The sequence below is a fragment of the Melitaea cinxia genome, chromosome 10 (genome assembly GCF_905220565.1).
Source record: "Melitaea cinxia chromosome 10, ilMelCinx1.1, whole genome shotgun sequence".
NCBI classification, from domain to species: domain Eukaryota; kingdom Metazoa; phylum Arthropoda; class Insecta; order Lepidoptera; family Nymphalidae; genus Melitaea; species Melitaea cinxia.
Window position 1 is genome coordinate 9,538,112 of NC_059403.1, and position 22,509 is coordinate 9,560,620.

At 36.0% G+C, this 22,509-nt stretch overlaps 1 protein-coding gene across 1 annotated transcript in view; it reads right to left on the minus strand.

The window, feature by feature from the left end:
* LOC123657063 (phospholipid-transporting ATPase ABCA3-like) overlaps positions 1–22,509 on the minus strand; it is a 55,636-nt gene that overhangs the window by 16,487 nt on the left and 16,640 nt on the right. The window contains exons 8-19 of the mRNA XM_045592661.1: positions 16,333–16,545; positions 13,670–13,773; positions 13,393–13,525; positions 12,521–12,750; positions 6,054–6,219; positions 4,877–5,110; positions 3,955–4,096; positions 3,727–3,830; positions 3,259–3,647; positions 2,215–2,424; positions 1,061–1,165; positions 230–401 (exon numbers count right to left, since the gene is read on the minus strand). Coding sequence (XP_045448617.1) covers positions 230–401; positions 1,061–1,165; positions 2,215–2,424; positions 3,259–3,647; positions 3,727–3,830; positions 3,955–4,096; positions 4,877–5,110; positions 6,054–6,219; positions 12,521–12,750; positions 13,393–13,525; positions 13,670–13,773; positions 16,333–16,545 — 2,202 coding nt within the window. The remainder of the gene's footprint in view (positions 1–229; positions 402–1,060; positions 1,166–2,214; positions 2,425–3,258; positions 3,648–3,726; positions 3,831–3,954; positions 4,097–4,876; positions 5,111–6,053; positions 6,220–12,520; positions 12,751–13,392; positions 13,526–13,669; positions 13,774–16,332; positions 16,546–22,509) is intronic.

Sequence of the window (22,509 nt, forward strand, 5' to 3'; positions counted from 1 at the left end):
TAACGACCGCGGTCGACATATGGAGCAGCTGAAGGATTATTTTGATCGCTGTGAGCGTCAAGTGGAACGTATCCTACAATTACGTTACTTAATTACGCGGTTAAAGTTATGATTTATAATATCTGACTCTACGGCACATAAGATGTAATCATAAAGATTCGAAATTCACATTCAACACAATTCAAAAAATCTCTAGGGAAGTGTGATATAAATTAAGTAAATAATTTACCTAGTTCCTCGGGCGTGGCCAAAGTATTCTCTTGAAAAAATGCGAGTGTGCAAATGATAGCTAAAAAGACTATCAACAGCCAGAGCCAATCCCATATGAGTGCAGTAGTCCACAGTGTCGCGGGGCGGACCCCCGACACGCGTTGGAGGAGCTTCGCACCACTCGTGCGCTCCTGGTACATACGTTTTATTTTCAAATCGTCATATTCCACATAACAAAGAATTATATATAAAACAACAGATAGAGCGTAAGTAGACGACGCGTTGGCACAACGTCACAGCACTGGTTTTAGTTTTGCGATGGCGGTTGCGGGCTCGATCCCCGCACGTAACAAACATTTGTATTGGCCATACAGATGTTTGCCGTTGTCTGAGTGTTTGTACAGTTCTTGTGGGGCTCCCCACCGTGCCTCGAAGAGCACGTAAAGCCGTCCGTCCCTATGTACACCTGATAGCGATCGTTATACATAGTAGGGAATATATCCGCATTGGAGCAGCGTGGTGGATTAAGTTCTGATCCTTCTCTTACATGGGGAAAGAGGCCTATGCCTAGCAGTGGGATATTACAGGCTGAAGCAATGAAGCGAAGTAGATTTTTGATATTATCGAGAAGTTTTAAAATAAAAAAACTTTGAAACAACATGCTTCTTAAACGGCGAACCCTTTAAATTTTAACTTCATTTTTTATTTTGTTTAAAATTATGCTGCCAAAGTTAAAACCCTGTAATTTGATTTAAATATAGACATATAGACAGTTTTAGTCATATAGGTAAGATATGGATTGTTAAAAACATTGAATTGTCAGTTAATATATATCTCGTTAGATAAATACCTTGATAGCAAATAATACGAGGAAAGATGTAACGAACGCCATACAGAATCCAATGTTGAATGCGAATTGAAAGCCCATACTGCTACCGCTGGCCATTACTTTAACCTGAAAAACAACTATTTATTAAAAATAAATAGTTCCTTAATTTTGAGAAAACTAGTCTTGTAGTAGTAAATAAATATTTTATAGAAAATACGAAATAAAAAAGGGGGAAATGTTTAAAGTAAATTAATTTTTAAATAAGTTCAAGTCTAGCTACTCGATCAAATTAGTGAAATGTAAAATAAATGTAGTAAGAGTATTTAAAAGTATTATGATATCTAATTATCTATTTATCTCGCGAGGTACTGCAAACAGTCGGAACTAGCACTGGATAATTAAATACAAGATATCGTGTAGGTCTGCTACGATACAGAGGACACTGAGACTGGTCTCGCCCCAACACGGCGATAGATAGTGAACAAACTCCAACTTAATTATTGGGGTTTTTAAAGATGGCGCTATTGGTATTTTTAGTCGCGCTTTCATTATTAAGTATGTATAACTTAAAGTTAACTTTAGTTCTAAGCTTTCTTAATAGATGGCGATGCCTGTCTTTTACATCGCGCTTACATTATGATGTATGTAACAAGTCTTATTAAATCCGGTGGAATGTTAAATTTGTATACCCTTAAAATATACCGTTGGTGCACGAGTTTTTTTTTATATTTACAACCCTTGTTGCATCACTCGTTTTGACCTGTCAACACCGGGTGTTATACAGATAGATAGCTCGTTATAAACTATTATAATCGATTAAGAATGAAGAGAATTTTAATGAGTAGAGTGACGATGCAATGAGTGATGTAGTAGAGTGCAGTCGAATAGAGCGACGATGCAATGAGTGATGTAGTAGAGTGCAGTCGAATAGTGTAACGATGCAATGAGTGATGTAGTAGAGTGCAGTCGAATAGAGTTACGGTGCAATGAGTGATGTAGTAGAGTGCAGTCGAATAGAGTTACGATCCAATGAGTAATGTAGTAGAGTGCAGTCGAATAGAGTTACGGTGCAATGAGTGATGTAGTAGAGTGCAGTCGAATAGAGTGACGATGCAATGAGTGATGCAGTCGAGTGCAGGCGAATAGAGTAATAGTGTAGGTGGGTGCGGGCCGACCAGGTTCTCGATGGAGTAGGGCAGCGGGTGGTTGACGACGCGCAGCGCGGCGCGGGGCGCGCGCGCGCGCAGCAGCGCGTCGTCGGCGAGCGCCAGCGCCACGGCCGCGTCGTGGTAGCCGTAGTTGCTGAACCACGCCGTCACGCGGCCCGGCGCGAACGTGGCGCCCACCAGCGCCTCGTAGCGCGTCCGCGCCGGCGCGCTGCCGCTCTGGCCCACACGCGACGGCTATGTTAACTAAGTCTACTCGAATAACGCTCTCTGTTTCGGCGACAGCCAATGACGTGTTTGTATCAACATAGTACAGGTTGTAGTGCGTGTACCGCGTCGCCTACACACCGGCGGCTTGCGAATCAGATCCCGATCGCCGGAGTATTTACAAATTTCTTTCCGGTTCAATGACTATCCTTGTAGGTCTCCCCACCGTACTTCGGCGAGCGCGTTGAGCTATCGGTCCCGGTTGTTATCATATACCTACACCTGATAGCGATCGTTACTCACAGTAGGAATATATCCGACAACCCTTTTAACTAAGGTAGGCACAGCAGGAATTTCCTGCTCAAAATATGGAGCAGCCCGACTGGGGTAGTACCTCGACCTTACAGAAGATCACAGCAAAATAATACTGTTTTCAAGCAGTATTGTGTTCCTGTTGGTGAGTAAGGTGACCAGAGCTCCTGGGGGGATTGGGGATTGGGTCGGCAACCCGTTGCGATGCTTCTGGTGTTGCAGGCGTCTATAAGCTACGGTAATCGCTTACCATCACGTGAGCCGTACTCTTGTTTGCCGACCTAGTGACATAAAAAAAAAACCCGCAGTGGAGCAGCATGGTGAATTAAGATCCGATTCTTCTCCTACACGGAGAAAGAGGCTTATGCCCAGTAGTGAAATATTAAAGGCTGAATCGTATCGTATCGTTTATACTTATATAAAAATTGCACCCAAACTCGAATCGATTAGTTCGTAACTATAATATGTTTTGTCGATGAGGTAAATGCAGTATGTACATTTTTTAATAAATATATTTACAGAATAACGACGTACCAATTTTAAGTAAAACTTTGCTAGATCCAATCTTCCCAAGTCGGTGAGCACCATGGATGGATCCGATGCGTTTTTAAAATAATCTTTGTAAGCAATCATTGCTTTCTTTTCTATACTATTTTCGGTAAGATTGGCCACTTCAGATATTAGGGTTTCCGTTCTCCTAAAACCACTCTTTAAACTAAGTTCCAACGGCGGTAACTGAGACATAAATTTCCAAGATCTGGCTATGCAGACTGATATTGTAATGTTTATGATAGGCGTTATTATCTGTATAAAAGCTGCAAGTTTATTCCTCATTGTATTGTATGCTAGCTTTAGGAACATGGCTTTTATATGGTTTTTCAGAAGTTTCCAGCCTCGTACCTTTTCTATAGGCCCATTAGCCACTGAAAAATAAATTATTATGAATATATCCTAATTATTTACATCAAGCAAAGGGGTGTCTTAAATATGAATAATACATACACATTTTATTACAGTGTAAATCCACTGGAACCACGGCGGAGTCATTACATGAATTTGTATAATTATTTTTTTTGGATACCATTTCATTGTCTTCTGTACCAGCCCTAAAAAAAAAAAATAAGCAACATTTAGATTATCTATGACCAAAACACTGACATCACACTAAGGCAACGTTAAAATTAATTGTACACTACAATACAAATATAAATAATATAAATTAAAACTTACTTCATAAATACTTCTTCGAGACTTGTCACAGATAAGCCGTAACTGGAAACCTTTAAATTTTCTTTTTCCTCCTCAAATTTTTTGAGCATATCGGGAAATTTACTGACTTGATCGTTTGGTAAGATGTACGTTAATTCTGAACCTAATAAATCAATAAAACGTATTATTAGAATAACGCTCAAGTCATAAGAAAAATATTTATATAATTATGTAACAATGTAACACATAATAAAATAAAAGGATAAACTTTATACACAACTAGTGTAACAGGCCTTAAGAGTAGAAGAGTCTAACTAGTTTCTGAGTTAAATAAGAGTAAATTTGTGATTAGCGTCTCGTATATATTGGAACGAAGTTCCTTACGGCAGGCTTGACATTTGGCTGGGCAACCGAACTGAAAAAAATGTGATACTAAAACCGTAAGAAAAATATATAACGGAAGTGAAGTAATATCAGTCACACCACTGTATAATATGACGTTTGTAAAACTAAAATATTACTAGTAAACTTTTTTAAAATTATTTATGTAATTTTATACTGTCGACAAAAATAAATAAAGACATGTTTTTTATTTCACTTAATAGTTTGAATTATTATTATTTTGTTTGATTTATTTTATTTCACAGTATTAGTTATTTTTTAAAATACTAAATTTCCTAAATACTTTTATGTACTTAATTAAAAACCAATCAAAAAAAAAAAAAAAAAAAAAAAAAAAACAGAAACTAGAAAATATATACAAAATTCAACAATTTTTTTTCAAATTGTGTTGCTTCTATACTATCCGAAGGAACTTCGTTTATACCTGGTGTCCCATGACACCACATAATTTTTATTAAATAATTAAAATATACAAATTGACATATACAATAACGATAAAAATAACCGGTTGGTACGTAACAATGAGTTAAATAACATTTACCTATATTAGTATTCTCCTTAACTTCAGGGACGTATGATTTGAAGAATCGTGTAATTTCACCAACGTTGCAGTTATCCGCCTTGACAATGGTCATTTTGTAGCCGATTCCATAATGCTTTTTCAAGAAGTACGGAGTCCCGACGCATTGCAGGCGACCTCCGGACATGATCGCAATACGATCGCCCAAAACGTCTGCTTCGTCCATGAAGTGAGTCGTTAAAATCATGGTACGGCCTGTCACACACGAAAAAAAGGTTGTTTATATATGAAAAATGAATACGACATTACTATTGAGGTATGACACGAATTGATACAAAATTTAAATTAGATAATTATTTGAATTTTTCTTTTGTTGTATTAATATCACAACAAGTTTCGTCTCAATTTACATTTTGGACTTTTTTGGCACTGTTTTACAGGAAAAGTATCTCAATTTTACAGAAAATCATCTCTTAATAATAATATGGCTCTAAAGTAGGGTAGGGTGGTCAAGGAGTTTCTGGGAATGGTCGAGGTAGAGTCGACAAGGCGCTTGCAATTTCTGCGATATGGTACTGTAGAGGTTCAGAGGCGTACTTTAGCGGCTTACCATCAGATGGACCGTACGCCTCTTTGTCAGCCTAGTCATTTAAAAACGGCGAAAACTGTCAAAGGCTACATTTAAAAGAAAAAGCAAGAAACTGACTCGGCTATAACTTGGTACCGCAAGTTCTACTGATTAGGAATGATAGTGATTTATATGTTCTCCGAGAACGGTAGGCCGCAGGCCCTGTGCCGGCGGGCCTACCTCTCTTCTCCCGCTGCAGCAGGTCCCAGAGCGCGCGGCGCGCGGCGGGGTCGAGGCCGGACGTGGGCTCGTCCAGCAGCACCACGCGCGACGCGCCGCACATGGCCGCGCCCTGTGCCGGCGGGCCTACCTCTCTTCTCCCGCTGCAGCAGGTCCCAGAGCGCGCGGCGCGCGGCGGGGTCGAGGCCGGACGTGGGCTCGTCCAGCAGCACCACGCGCGACGCGCCGCACATGGCCGCGCCCTGTGCCGGCGGGCCTACCTCTCTTCTCCCGCTGCAGCAGGTCCCAGAGCGCGCGGCGCGCGGCGGGGTCGAGGCCGGACGTGGGCTCGTCCAGCAGCACCACGCGCGACGCGCCGCACATGGCCGCGCCCTGTGCCGGCGGGCCTACCTCTCTTCTCCCGCTGCAGCAGGTCCCAGAGCGCGCGGCGCGCGGCGGGGTCGAGGCCGGACGTGGGCTCGTCCAGCAGCACCACGCGCGACGCGCCGCACATGGCCGCGCCCACCGCCAGGCGCCGCTTCTGCCCGCCCGACAGGTGCTTCGACACCACGTCCCGCTGCACACCCCACACATACAACTGCTTATTTGATGTGGCCGTTGCGCTTGCGGTCGCGGGTTCGATACCCGCTCACGATCACATTGTTACATACATATAGATTTCTAATGTTTACATGAATTTCACTTATTGTAATGAAACAACTCTTTCGGATTTTATTGCGGTTAATTTAGTTTTATAGATCCCCGACGTTACGGATACTTTACGGCAACCACGGTCACGCGAGGACTATCTGGTGTCCGCGATAAAATCCGAAAAAGTTGTTTCACATTTATACATGCCATATGCAGCACAAACGGCTTTCATATTGTGTTTTTTCCGGATCTCCGACAGAGGAGAAAATCCTACTGAGGGCCATTGAGTATGATGGGTTAATATTTTTTCAATAATGCCCTTTTCTATTGCTGGTTGACTCTAGATTCTATAGGACTTACAGCGATTATTATTTTAATACCCGGGCCACGATGCCGAAATGTCGGGAGTTTCAAAATAATAGTCGCGGTAAGTCCCGTAGGTGACCGCGTAAGTTTAAAAACTTATATTGCTTGTTTGTATTTCTTATGGGCCGTTCAATTTAGAACACGAATTGGTAGAGTGCAACTGCTGCTTAAAAGTAACAGCTAAGACAGGAAAATTTTAGGGATTGTGCTTTATTTAAATCAGAACCAGGGTTAGCTTTAAGTTCTATACTTTTCTCCACCGTCCAATACGGGAAAACAATTAGTAGCCTATGAGATCAACTAATGTATAATTATTTTTATAGTGGTAATAATGGAGTATGCGTTGTCCTTTGCTAAAGGGACGTACAGTTGAACAGGCAACGAAACATTATTGTGAGGGTCATATTAGCACCCTTCAACGCATAACACGAAGTGGACAAGAAACTTTTTGAGAATTTTAAGTGATTTTATTTATGTTAAGGAACGTCTCACATCTTGCGTTGCAACTCTTGGTTCACATCGTGTGGTCCGCACTTTAATTTATCGGTCATCGGTGTGAAGTGTTTATAAACTGTGAGTGCAATAGACAATCAGTGATATGACAGAACATTAGCTATATAAGACAGTGATTTGACATTTGAACTCTCTTTCCCATATTTCTTCACGTCGTGCGAAGTGTTTGCATAATAATGTAATCTTTATAATACAGCAATCTATTCTCTTCAATCTTTCATTTTCTCCATTTCAAAAAACAACAATGCAATAAATACAAGCAACAAAGCAATACAACGAAACATTTGGCGCCCGAACAAAAGACTTCAAAACAAGATCCAAGGAACACATGGCCGACGTCTTCTGCCGAGCAGTGATGTACCTCGCAGCATGATAAGATAAGTGCCCTATATTCATCCAAACCCATGATTCCCAATCCTAATCAATCCTATTTTTAACAATCATGATTACCAATCCTAAATCCTAATCCATCCTAATCTCCTAAATTTATATTTCCTTTTTTCCTATTTCCATTTATATTTCAAAATTAGCATACCGCTATTGCAAATTTACAATGATTTTTGGTTTAATTTCTTAATTGCCGTACTACATTAAACAAACATGTGTTCTTATATTCAATTTTCTTGTTCGAATTTCTTCATTTAATACAAATTTACAATAATATTTTTCAACTTAACCTCTAAATTTCTTTCATCAATGCATTAAAATTAATATTTCACAATAACTTCTTATTCCAAATTTCTTTCATTAAGACATTAAATTTAATATTTTATAACAGTAGTTTTCAATTTACTTGCATATTATTTTTATTCTAAGTTTACTAAATAAATTAAATTTAATGTTTTATATTACTAGTTTAACCGCTTCAGATTTTTATTTCTTTACTTCAAGGTGTCACACCTAATACAAATGTTTTCCATACATTAATACAAATGTTTATTCAATACTTCATTCAATTTAATTACATTTAACTTTTTATAAATTCCCTTACTTGATACAACATTAACTTCACAACATAATTCAATTCATTTCAAAAATTGATTCAATTCATTTCAAAAATTAATTCAATTCATTTCAAAATTAATTCAATTCTAAAGGCAATATTGAGCCTCAATCCTATTTATTGTGCGATGCTTAGACGATTTGGCCGACTATTTCAGCGTTGCGGTACATGAAGCGCACCAACGTGGTTGAGGCTTCTGCCATCTTGTCTTGCCGCTCCGCGCCGGTCTTCTATGTGTCGTCGATTGAGGAGCTTCAGCTAAGACATTTGCATCATTTTATTTTATTTTCTTTCTTTTTGAGGTGTCTTGTAATTAATTAACTTAAATTCAATAGTAGTTTATATTATTCTAGTTTATATTCATATTCAAATTCAAATAACTTTAGTATTAATCCAGTTCATATTCAAACAACTTTAGTATTAATCCAGTTCATATTCATATACAAATACAAATAACTTTAATATTATTCATATACAAATAATTTTAGTATTATTCTAGTTCATACAATTTTCTATTTTCAATAATTACATTTTTTCTAAAATATTTTCTATCTATATTTTTCACAATGTCCGAACCTTCAGTATCAACTATGAACAAAGAATCCGGGATAAAGGTTTTAATTGTAAAGCGCAGTTCCATAAAGGGACAAATTACTAAATTCAAAAACTATTTAGACAAGATTACAAGGCAATCTCAACTGACGGGTATCGAAGTCGCTGAGCTTTCACTGAAACTCAGTCGCTTTGAGAATCTGTCCGCTAAATATGATGAGCTGCAAACTCAAATTGAACTAATAAATGCTGACAATTTAGACGAAGAGCTCGATGAGCGTGAACGCATTGAGCAAGATTTCATATTATGTACCGCGATGGCAAAAAATATCATTGAAGAACAAAATGAATTAAAGAATTTAGAACAGGATAAGAGACGCCGTGAGTCCTTATTCCAGGATGCTCAATGTGGTCGCGATCATAATAATGAAAATTGTATAACCTTGCCGCAAATACAAATTGCAAAGTTTGATGGTTCGTTCTTCCGTTGGTTAGAATTTCGAGATACTTTTAATAATTTAGTTCACAACAATAGCCGCATTTCATTAATTCAAAAGTTTCATTATTTAATTTCTTATTTGGAAGGCGATGCAGCTCGGGTAATTTCAAACATTGAGGTTTCCGCAGCCAACTATAATAGCGCTTATCAGTTACTTTATGAACGTTACAATAATAAAAGATTACTTGTAAATTATCACATCAAATCATTATTCAATATTGAAAAAATAAAGCGCGAATCGGACACTTCATTACGCTCTTTAGTCGATCATGTTTCAAAAAATTTACGTGCTTTAGCTAACCTAGGTCAACCTACTGATCACTGGGACACGTTAATTATACATTTGGTTTCATCTAAACTCGATACGCAAACACTTGTTAAATGGGAAGAGCAACGCAATAGTTTAGGTGAAATTCCAAGTTTAACTGAATTCAATAAATTTTTGATTGATAGGGCTTATGTTCTTGAATGTACGCGTCACAATAAGAATGATCAAGGTTCTAGTTTTCATAATAACATTCCAACAAATAATAATAGTAAAATGCAACATTCAAGGCCTGTCAATTATCATTATAATCATCATATTAAGCGTGATCGACCAATTTCAAATTCATTTATTACTACTAATCAAAACGACAATAGCACTTCGTCTAGGTGTGTTGTCTGCAATCAAAATCATAGGATTTATGATTGCCAATTATTCAAATCAAGGTCCAGAAAGGATAAATTAAAAGATATTTCCAAGTACAAATTATGTATTAATTGTTTAAGGCAGGGTCACTCTTTGGTCGAATGTCGATTAGGGCCATGCAAAATATGCAAGAAACAACATAATACTCTATTGCATCCAGTTGACACGCCAATGGTCAACAGTGCCTCTAGTGAGGTCTCTGAAACTATAGCAAATTTTTCAAACAAAAATTCAAATAAAGTTTTATTGACTACTGCCCAAGTATACATTTCGAATCCAATCACTAAAGAGCCTCTTAAGGTACGGGCCTTGTTGGATTCAGGCAGTCAGTCATCCTTCATTACAAAATCTCTTCAACAGAAACTTGCAATTCATTCAAATCCAATTTCTACAAATGTTATTGGTATCGGTCACTCAGATAACCAAACAAAAGAAAGCTGTGTGATCCAATTAAAATCCATTTATAATAATTATAAGACTAAATTAAATTGTCTTGTGCTTGATAGGCTGATTGGGAATCTGCCTAAGGCACCTATAAATATACAACAATTAAACATACCATCGCACTTGCATTTAGCTGACCCCGATTTCAATCAGCCAGCTCCTATTGATATACTAATAGGAGCCGATATTTTCTGGCAACTCTTGAAGAATGAACGTATTTCTTTAGGTGCAAACAAGCCTACATTACAATATTCCAGTTTCGGTTGGTTGATTGGTGGTCCTATTTCATATCAAGCTAAACAAGTATTTTGCAATAATTCAGTTATCAATGATAACCTCCCAAAGAAAAACAAAATTAACAATTTACTAGCAAAATTTAGGAAGCTAGAAGAGCTTCACCATAAAACAATTCAAAGCGAAAAAGAATTAGCCTGTGAGAACCACTTTCGGTCTCACACTTCACGGCTTCCTTCTGGCAGGTCTAGTGTCAGACTTCCATTACGCAATTCACCTGATTCTCTGGGTGAAACATATAACTTAGCAAAAAGGCGATTGTTAAATTTAGAAAAACGTTTCAAAAAATATATTTCATTAAAATCTCAATACATACATTTCATGAGAGAATTTCAAAATTTAGGCCATCTGTCGGAATCTACAGTTACTTTACCAGATCCTTCTTATTTTTGTAATCATGCTGTCTTAAAAACATCTAATTAATCTATTAAGCTTAGGGTCATATTTGATAGTTCCGCTTTCTCTTCTTCTGGTATTTCAATCAATATTTTGCTAATGGTTGGACAACACAACATTCAGGATTCTCTTTTCTCCATATTAATTCCAATTACAGTTGATTTATGGAGAGAAGATGAGTCCCTATCATTCAAGGCAATGCCACTAATACTGTCACTTGCGGTACCGCAAGTGCCAGCTATTTAAGTACGCGATGTCTAGGCCAGTTAGGAGATAAATGCGACGATAGTTTTATCAAAATTATTATACAAAAGGATTTTTATGTAGATGACCTATCTAAAGATGCCTTCATCATGATTTTTGCATAGATTTGTTTCGCGCCGCGGTAGGCCAGCGGACATCTATTCCAATAACAAACTGCAATTTTGTAGGAGCGGCAAGAGAGCTCAGTAAATTCACCGATATACAAAACATCGCGTTAACTGAATTTACAGCTCAGCATACATCAAATATAACTTTAATCTGTCTTACGCTCCTCACTTCGGCGACATATGGGAGGCCGGTGTGACCGATAAAACATCATATCAACAATACATCACACAAACATATATATGATATACAAACGAGTCATGGGAATTTTTATTTAACTTTTGAAGAAATTTTAACTTTTAAAGCAATTTTAACTTTGTTTGCACGAGTGGAGGCTATTTTGAATAGTCGTCCCTTGTGCCTATTATCCATGTTCCCTTGACGATTTCCTTTTCCTTTCCCCAGGGCACTTCTTAATCAGAAGACCACTAAATGAGCTGCCGGCTCGCGCCTTGGAGAATGAAAGGGAATCACAATCAAAACGCTACGCACGTATCAAGCAAATCATACAACAAAATGAAGACAAGACTAAGCTTAAGGTTGGAGACTTGGTGCTCCTCAGCGAAGACTCACTGCCACCTTTATATTGGTGTACTGGTGCCAGTAGCCAGACTATATCGGGGGCCAGACGGGAGCTCTCGCGATCGGCCCACTACAGGCTGTTATCGCCGCCCTCTGGTTCGCCACCCCCCCTTACTCAACGATCAAGACACAAAGTTGAAGAATATTGATTCTTCAACGGGGGGAGTATGTTAAGGAACGTCTCACATCTTGCGTTGCAACTCTTGGTTCACATCGTGTGGTCCGCACTTTAATTTATCGGTCATCGGTGTGAAGTGTTTATAAACTGTGAGTGCAATAGACAATCAGTGATGTGACAGAACATTAGCTATATAAGACAGTGATTTGACATTTGAACTCTCTTTCCCATATTTCTTCACGTCGTGCGAAGTGTTTGCATAATAATGTAATCTTTATAATACAGCAATCTATTCTCTTCAATCTTTCATTTTCTCCATTTCAACAAACAACAATGCAATAAATACAAGCAACAAAGCAATACAACGAAACAATTTATATTTAGTGTATATGGTAAGTACCTTTTCTTGAAGTTCCAAAAGTTTGACAAAGTGATCGACCTCTTCGGCGATCTTCGATTGGTCGACACCTTTTAACCTAGAATAGAATATGATGTGCTCGGCGACTGTTAGGTCCGGAAATAGGACGTTGTGTTGCGGACAGATCCCGATGGATTTGCGTGCCTGCTCCGTCTCCGTCACGATGTCGTATCCGTTTATAGTCGCCATGCCGGATGTCGGAGGTACCATTCCTTTATTAAATGAGTAAAAATATATAGTGAGTGTGAAATATGTACTTAACGAAATATTTTTTTATCAATAACGATTGAAATAATATTAAATTATAAATAACAAAGATAAAATTGATCGGTTGTTTTATTTTTCTCTAGGTTTGAATAAACATTAAGACTAGTAAGAAGTTATAACGAAAAAAAAATCTATCCGAGTTTTGGTACATAAATGTTAATATCTACTAGTGGTCGAAATAACCATAATTACCTTATTTAAATTATAAGTTTTACCATTATTAAGGTTCTGTTGTCAAATATATTCTATGATAATAAACAAAATAGTATAAGAGAATATATGGTAGTGTGTGTAATGATTTTTTTATTGATTGAATGTATTTTAATGCATAATTAAAAAAATTAGCATTCTGCACTTTTTCTCTATATAAACTATAAGTGTGCGAAATTTCACACTCCTCCATCCGCACAATTTTTGTTAAAAAGTGCTACAAAGTTATTGCTTCACGTATGAATATATAGATAATAAATTTTTTTGACATCATAATTGTATCACGATATAAAACTAGTTTAAAACATTATCAAAATTAATTGTGACATTATAAGTTTAATGAATACAGAAATCAGGATACTCTTGTAGCTTTTTACCTGTTAACATTGATATAGTTGTCGTTTTGCCAGCACCGTTGTGACCGAGTAGCACGGTTATTTCATTTTCGTACATTCTCAAATTCAAATTATCTACGGCTCTCTTTCGACCTCTAAATACTTTCGTTAGATTCTGAAATTATATAATTTACAATAGGTTTACAAGGAAAATGCTTTTTTCTCGCAACTAATTCGTTTCTCCTCAACTATTTCACAAAAGATTGTGTTAGCAATTGTAAACTCTGATAATGCTATTTTAATGATTGCAAATGCTTACTTCTATATTGATTCCCACTGGCACTCCCTTAGGTTCTTCGTCGTGCACAACTTTAAGCAAAGCGTTCTTATATTCTTGGTCGACCCCATCTTTACTAGTTAACGCTGAAATAGCATACGTTTATTATTAAAACTCTTAAGTCAATAAATACGTAACTCCAATTAAAATATTAGAGTTGTAGTCAACAATGTTTAATAAAGACTAACAGCTATCTGAGGCTTCGGACGCAAAAATTTATTACACAGACCTTAGTTATTAATTTTAGATCGGCACAGAAGGAATTCCTACTGGGGGTCGTTGAGTGTGAAGCGTGTATTTTATTTATGAAAGAAAACGTAATAGTTTAAAGCAGTTAAACGGTCACTTAGAACAGAAAATCATATCAGGACTGTCTTTAAAGAATTAAGTTTTATTCAACGTTTTCATAATATAACACACATTTTTATTCTATACATATAAATATTTAATATTGAAAAAAAAAATGAAATATAGCGTTTTTATCTTTTTTTGTTGATGTTGATGAGAGTCATCTATTCAGTAAGATTTATGGAATTAGTTTTACCTATTAAACACAAGAATATACTAGAACTAGATAGTATAGTCAACGACGCGTTGGTGCAGCGGTCACAGTACTGACTGTTGCGCTGGCGCCGGCGGTCGCGGGTTCGATCCCCGCTCACGACAGATATTTGTATTGGCCATATAGAGTTTGTCGTGGTCTGGGCGTTTGTGCGTGGATTGTGTGTGTTTCCGGACCCTCGATATAGGAGAAAATCCTACTGGGGGCCGTTGAGTGTGACACGTTTATTTATTACTTATTTATAACTAGATAGTTATAAATGTTAAAAAACAAAATTTATTTCTGAAAAAAAAAGTAATGAAAAAGAACAAGCCGTCACAATTTAGAGCTGACCAAAACTAACAACAACAATAGAATTGCGACCCTGAACTTTCAATTAGGAGGACTGGAAATAATAAAATAAAAACGAATCTATAAACTAAAGTAGTGACGCAACGACTATATCTGCTTCTTACGACCTTTGTTAAGTTTGACAAGAAAATTATATTCTATAAGAATTATATAAATATTATCTAGAATAAGTTTTTTGATAACAATGTTAATTAACTACATATATTTCTGTTCTTATGTAACAATGTTATTTATTTCATTACTTATTTAATACTTTAATAAAATTAGATTAAATAAAACAATATTCTGCGTCTTAGGTGCGACAAAGCCAGCCCTGCGGTCACCAACCCGCCTGCCCAGCGTGGTGACTATGGGCAACACACATGAGTTCACGCATTTTTGGCGCGAACTTGTGGAGGCCTATGTCCAGCAGTGGACTGCAATAGGCTGGAATGATGATGATGAAAACAATATTCTTGCTTACAAAGGTGCAAAGTTAACCCAGTTGGCCATACCTTTTTATTATTGTCTTTGTGTTCCCTATTCTATTTTTATTATATTCTTTTATATTTATATTATTACTAGCGACCCGCCCCGGTTTCGCACGGGTGCAATGCTGATACTAAATATACTACAGAATGTCCTTATTTATAATGTGAAGCTAGCGTATAACATGGTTATTAACATAATAACAACAACATTCAAATATGCGTCGTTAGATTACTCGTTGTTACAGAATGCGTTGAAGACATAAAGGTTTACTGCTCGTTCCCCGTAGGTGATAGCGTCATAATATGTAGCCTATATATTGACTCGACTTCTTAATAATATTCGTGCCAAATTTGAAGTAAATCCACGCAGTACTTTTTGAGTTTATCCCGGACATACATACAGACAAACAGGCAAAAATTGTAAAAACCATATTTTTGGCTTCGTTATCGATTGTAGATCACACCCCAAGTATTCTTTTAAAAAAATATTCGATATACAGTTTTGACTTTCCTACCATTTTATTATAATATGTATAGATTATATTCATTTTTACTACTTCATCACTGCAGCTTATCGCAGTACACTGCTGGACATAGGCCTCTACAAGTTCATCTCAATAAAAACTTAATGCGACTACAAGACAAGCATCAGCTTTCATCAGCAAAAAACAAGAATCATCAAAATCGATTTATACAGTGAAAAGTTTTGCGGTATAACGTAGGTCGACGAAATAATAGTCATATAAATATAGATTATTAGATATAACTCGAAAAGTACTTGCTAGATCTCAATAAATTTAAACGGGACCACGTGACACGCACTGCCTTTCGATTAAATCAAAAATCATCAAAATTGGTCCACCCAGTCAAAAGTTCTAAGGCAATATACATAAAAAATACAATCGAATTGAGAACCGCCTTCTTTTTTGGGAGTCGGTCAAAATAGAGGAAATTCTCAATTCGACTTTATTTATTTAATGAATTATTAGGATTCATCAGGATCACCTTATACTTGGGTATAGCGATTTTGATGATTCTTTTTTAATTGAGCTAGTGCTTGTCATGATCCCATTCAAATTTGATTGAAATCTAGCGAGTACTTGTTTGAGTTATTCATAATAATGCGTATTAAAGTGAATATTTTTGTTTACTTGTCGAAGTATATTGAAGTCGGTTTATTTTTCATTTGCTAACAAATAAAATTATTTAAAAAAGTAATAAATTACAAAGTGTATGTAATATATCGTATTTAAAGCACTTACCAGCTACTTTCTTTTTGTCGGGACACCAAAAACTTTTCGTAAATGGAAAATACCAAGGTAAAGGCACGCCGTACAACCCTGGACGAATTTTTTCAACGTACATAGCGATTAACATGTATAATATAGAGTCTAAAACCAACATTAATGCAACATGTCCTGGCTGGAACTGGTCGTGATAGGAGACTGGTGTGAAAAATTGATTCCATTGTAAGCCTGCAACAAAGGAAGACACGTTGAATAATGATAATAGTTCCAAAAGAAACGTCTTTGAAGTTATAAAGAAACAGAAATTGCCGATAACAGTATGGTCTAGCGGACTTGAGGCCAGTCTCAACTTGGGTGGCATTACTATGTGAATATATATCGGTTCTGGTTCTAGATTCCTCTACGAGTCAACTAGGGTTGACCAGAATTCCTTGATAGCCGTTGTCTCTTTGGTCAGTTGATATCGAGAGACTAGATGTGTATATGTAGATGTGATGGCAAGGCGAGTTAGACGCCCTTTTTAAGGAAGTTCTCGACTTATCTGGTTTTCTCGGATGGTCAACCCAAAATAATTCTTTCATAGCCGTTGTCTGTCGGTTAGTTGAGATCAAGAGACTAAATGTGTATGTGTAGATGTGACTACAAGGCGAGTTAGACGCCCTTTTTATGGGAGAGACTTATCCATTCTAGAATTTCCATCCATCCAGAGGTTTGCAATTCCACCAGGCGGGTAGAGTAACTTGCTCTTTATTATATATTGCTGACTTAGAGTGTGTTAAGGTTGACTTTAGAATATTGGAACTGTATGTGGAAGAGCAACTTCTGACACAATTTAATCTCATTACTTAAATTTTAAGAGGAGCTTCTTTGGTGAGTACTCGTATAAGTAGGTAACTCTCTCAACTCGAGTTCGTACTCTAAATCTTTTACGTTAAAGGCTGTTAAATTGTGGAATGCACTACCATCAGTAATTCGTCAGTCTCCTTCTATCTTTGTCTTTAAAAACCGCGTGAAGCATTTCTACCTCACTATGACTTAAATAGCATGTCTATGCATACTTGTTTCCACTGTTTGTACCCATCTCCCTATCGCGTACGTTTATTCATTGGCTTATATATGTGTATTTTTATGTATATATATATATGTGTATGTGTTTGTATATATGTATGTGTTTGTATGTATGTATTTATGTACCCGTGTTTGTGTATATGTATGAATGTGTGTATATAAATATATATAAATTTATATGATTTATTTATTGTATTTTAGTTGCATGTGTATATATGTATGTATGTTTGTAGAAATTTATATATGTATTCTGATTAAGCGTTATTACTATTGCGCAAGCCCGTTACACTGCTAGCTTTTTTCTGTTGGGTAATCTGGAAGAGATCGCTATTTAGTGATAAGATCGCCCATTGCACTATATGTGTCTAGAATTAAGGTTTGCTATGTATACTATCTTTAGTTGCAATAAAGTGGTTTATTATTATTATTATTAAAATTAACTATTTTTATTAAAAAAAAAAGAATACAAAATGTAATATAAATCACATTTATAGAGGCGTACAAAATTCACAAGAAAAATAAAAAGCTTTTTAAGACATCGAAAAATATACTAAAAGTTATTTGACAAACCCTGGCCTTTTTAAAATGATTTATTACCGTTTTTATAGGTCATATTAGAAAACAAATAATAATAATAAAAAAAATAAAAAATAAAAATAAAAAAGCCTTTTATTCCATGCATTTACAGAATATTTAACAAAATTTAATTCAAAAATTACATGCTTGATTATTATTTGATTATTATTATTATTATTATTATAAGTGTTTTTTTTTACTATTACAGAATATAATCAAAAACAAAAAATTAACAATCAACAATAAAATTAACAATTAACAGTATATAAAAAAGATTCAGTTGTATGTATCTTATAGAAAAATGGAATACTCAAATATATTATAATATAGGTAAATTATTAATATTCAAGTTATTATTATTATTATTCAAGTTATTATTCTATTTATTATTTTAGTTTATTCCTATTATTATTTTAATTAATTCTTTTCATTAATATTATTCCAATTTATTATTATTATTATTTTATTATTATTTATTATTTTAATTTTTATATGCATGGACCCCTCTCAGGTGAAGGCCTCCTCCAAAGATTTCCACTTGTCTCTGTCTCTGGCGACATAAATCCAGTGCGGTCCAGCGATTTTTTTAATGTCGTCCTCCCAGCGTGTGTACGGTCTGCCTACTCGCCGCTTGCCCTGTGGACCGTCCCATGTAGTTATTTTTGATGTCCATCTCTTGTCGTTTAGTCTCGCTACGTGACCAGCCCACTTGAATTTCAATCTTTGAGCATATTTGACAGCATCTACGGTTTTGGTTAAGCTTCTTATCCTTGTATGACGGATTCTGTGAGATTTTCTTATATTCAGCATACTTCGTTCCATTCCCCTCTGGCACGTTATTATTTTATTCTTGATGTTATTCGTAAATTTCCATGTCTGGCAAGCATATGTAAGACATGGTAAAATGCAAGAGTCCATCATTTTTCTTTTCACTTCTATTGGCATGTTACTTTTCATTACTTCTCTGTAACTCCAGAACTTATTCCACGTAATTCTTATTCTGCGCTCTACCTCTAGTTCGTTGCTATTGCTGGCCATTGTTATTTGTTTCTCCAAGTAGATATATTGTTCCACGTACCGCAAAGGTTTATCTTCTAGTGAGATGATTCTTTTAAAGCTGTTTGTCATGGTGTTTGTCTTTGTCAGGTTTATTTCTAATCCAACTTGTCTGCTAGCTTTGTGTAATGACTGTATCATTAGCTCTAAGTTGCCGCCGGTTTCAGATAGCAGTACCAAGTCATCCGCGAACCTTAAGTGATTCAGGTATTCTCCTTTGATATACAAGCCGTACTTTTTCCAGTCTAATTGTTTTATAATAGATTCTAATACTGCAATAAATAGTTTTGGAGATAGCGGGTCCCCTTGTCTTACTCCTCTATTGATGCTGTAATCAGGGCCAGTTGAATCCAGTTTGATTTTACTGACGCTGTTGCTGTATATATTTCTTATTACTTGTATGTACTTTTTTTCTACTCCTTGTTTACTTAGTGCTTCCAATATACTTGTGTGTGAAATTGTGTCAAAAGCTTTCTGGTAATCTATGAAGGCTATGTAGAGTGGTCTTCGTTTCTCTTGGTATTTTTCAATAATAAGTTCCAGAGTGTGTATGTGGTCTATGGTTGAATATCCCTTCCGAAAGCCAGCTTGTTCTATGGGCTGTCCCTTTTCTAAAGTTTCAGACAATCTTCTATTAATTATAGAGGAGAAGAGTTTGTAAACAGTTGGTAGAAGGCTTATTGGCCTATAGTTGGCGATGTCATTGGGGTTTCCTTTTTTATAGAGCAAGATTATGGTGGATTCCGACCATTGTGCAGGTGTATTCGCAGTTTTGAGTATTAAATTGAATAACGAGGCCAGTGGTGATGCTAGTATTTCGCATCCATATTTAATTGCTTCATTGGGAATGAAGTCTGGGCCTGTGCTCTTCTCCAGTTTTAACTTATTAGCTGCTTGTATAACTTCCAGTTCGCTGATATAGTTTATATTATTTTCTAGGTTTTCGTGATTGTTGTAGGCTTCCTGTTTATTTTCATTTGTCTGTTGTGTATTCAAACTGTATAAGTTTTTGTAGAATTCTGTAGCAATATTTAATATTTCTCTACGGTTGCGTGTTGTTTGTCCTGATTGGTTTAATCCCTCAATCCATACCTTATTTGTTCGAAGTTCTTTAATCGCTTTTTTGAAGCTTTTTCCTTGTGTAAGGTATGTTTGTATTTTTTGATTCCGGTTTTTATAGTCATATTTTATATATTTACTTGTTAATTTATATAGTGCGCTAAGTTCGTTCTTTTCTGATCTGGATTTGACTGGCTTCTTTTGTAATATTTGTCTCCTTTTTAGTAGCGTAGTTGTCCTCTCTGAGAGAATTTTGTGTCTAGTGTGGGTAGGCTTAACTTGTCGTGCTTGTTGTAGACTGACGTTGATAACATGTAATAATTTGTTATAAAAATCCTGCACTGTCGTTTCCAATTGATAATTAACTATGTTGGATATTTGATGCCTCAGATTTTGGATATAAGCTTCAATTTCTTCTCTCGTTTTTAAAGTACTACTTTGGTTGCTGGTGAATCTGATTCGGCTTTTCTTGTTTTTTTTTAAAGTTATTGTTGCTCTTACCATTCTATGATCTGTAGAGAAGTTAAGGTTCAGTGTTTCTATATTTAGGAATAACTTAGGTTGGTTGGACAGTATATAATCGATTTCATTTTTGTATTCTCCGCTGGGTGAACGCCAAGTCCACCTGTGACTTGGTTTTTTTTTGAAGTAAGTATTTATCACTGAAAGTCTATTTTCAAAAGCAAAATCTATTAACCGTTGACCTCTGTCATTTCTATCCCCATATCCATATATTCCCATAATTATATGTTCATCTTTTAGTGGCTGGCCTATTTTTGCATTAAAATCTCCCATTACTATAAGATTCTTTGAAGAAATCTGAATTGCTGTGTCTAAATTTCGATAGAATTCTGTTATCTCTTCTTCACTTGAAAGGGTTGTAGGGGCATAGGTTTGTATAATGGTTATGGTATATCCTTGAATGTTTAGGTCAAGCAGAGCGACTCTTTCCGTAAAGCCTATAAATCGTTCAATATAAGGTTGTAAGGATTTCTTTATTAAAAAACCCACACCATAAAGTCCTGGCGTGTGGCCTACATAAAATAATATTGTACTTTCATATTCTTCTATTTGGCTGCCTATTCTTCTGACTTCTGACAAACCGATGACATCATACTTTATTTCTTTTAGGGCTTCTTCGAGTTCTAATAGTCTTTCATATGAAGACAGTGTCTTTACGTTGTATGTTGCTATGTATAACTTGTTTGTTGATAGATTTCTGGATTTTGGACTAATTTCTAATTGTTTCTTTGGAGGGTGGTGGTCAATCTCTTCCACGGTGACCAACCGGCTTGGAAGATAGTTTACTGTGTTGTGTTTTTTATTTATTTTGCTTTTGAGAGGGGGAGCTGAATGCTATTGGTTCGGATTATTTTTTGGCAGAACTAGGTTAGTTGCATTCTTATTCGCTAGATAGTTGAGGATCCCCGGCTTGATTATGTTTTCAGAACAACTAGTTGTGTTTTGTGAGGTGCTTGATGCATGTTTGTTTTTCTTTTTTGGTTGAGTTCTAGGTGATGATTCATTGTGGTTATATGCTTCTTGAGGCGATGTCGGGAGGGATCGTTTGCTGTTTCCTGGCGTATTATTGCTTTCTTCTTTTCTTATTATAACTAATTTATCGTATTTTAATATAGCTTTGTGACCCTTCTCTCTTTCTATTTTTACCTGTTCTTGAAGCATTCTCCTTTTCTCTAAAATATGTTCTGGGTAATCTTCTTTAATATAGTAGTTAGTATCCTTTAATAACTTCTTTTGTTTGAAAATTTCCACTTTCTTACCAACCGTGGTCAGTGTCATCACAATGGGCCTTGGTTTTTCTGTATTTCTCCCTATTTTTCTGATTTCTTGAATTTCTTTATGATCTACTTTAATTCCAAGATATTTTGATATGAAATTAATAATTACCGTTTCTAAATCCGAGTAGGAGTAGTGTGAGTTTTGTTCTTCAATACCAAAAAATACAATGTTTCTGTTTCTTGCTTGTTTCTCCAATCTATTTAGTATTTGTTCTTGTCTTTCCAATTGATCTTCTAGGGTTTTATATTTTTGTTCGAGGTGATTTAGTTTATCGTCTAAAATCAAATTCACATTTTCCGTAACTTTTTTTGCAACTTCGTTACCGGTTTCCTTTATTGCGATTTTTTGGTCTTCGAGATCTTTTTGAATTAAGTGAAGGGTTGTCATTATTTCCTCCATTGTTACTCCGATTTTTTATCTCCCAAACACCTAGGAAGTATCTTAAGCTTCACTAAGACTTAAAAGCCTACTTTACGCAATATGTGATATATCTTAATAACGTGTAACAACAAAGAGGAACACTTAATATTGTAATTATTCTTAATCTTATTTTTGTTACTTGCGCTGCCCTCTGTTGGTCTAACCAGCCGGCCTAGCATGCATACAACGAGATATCTCTTGACGAGAGAGAGA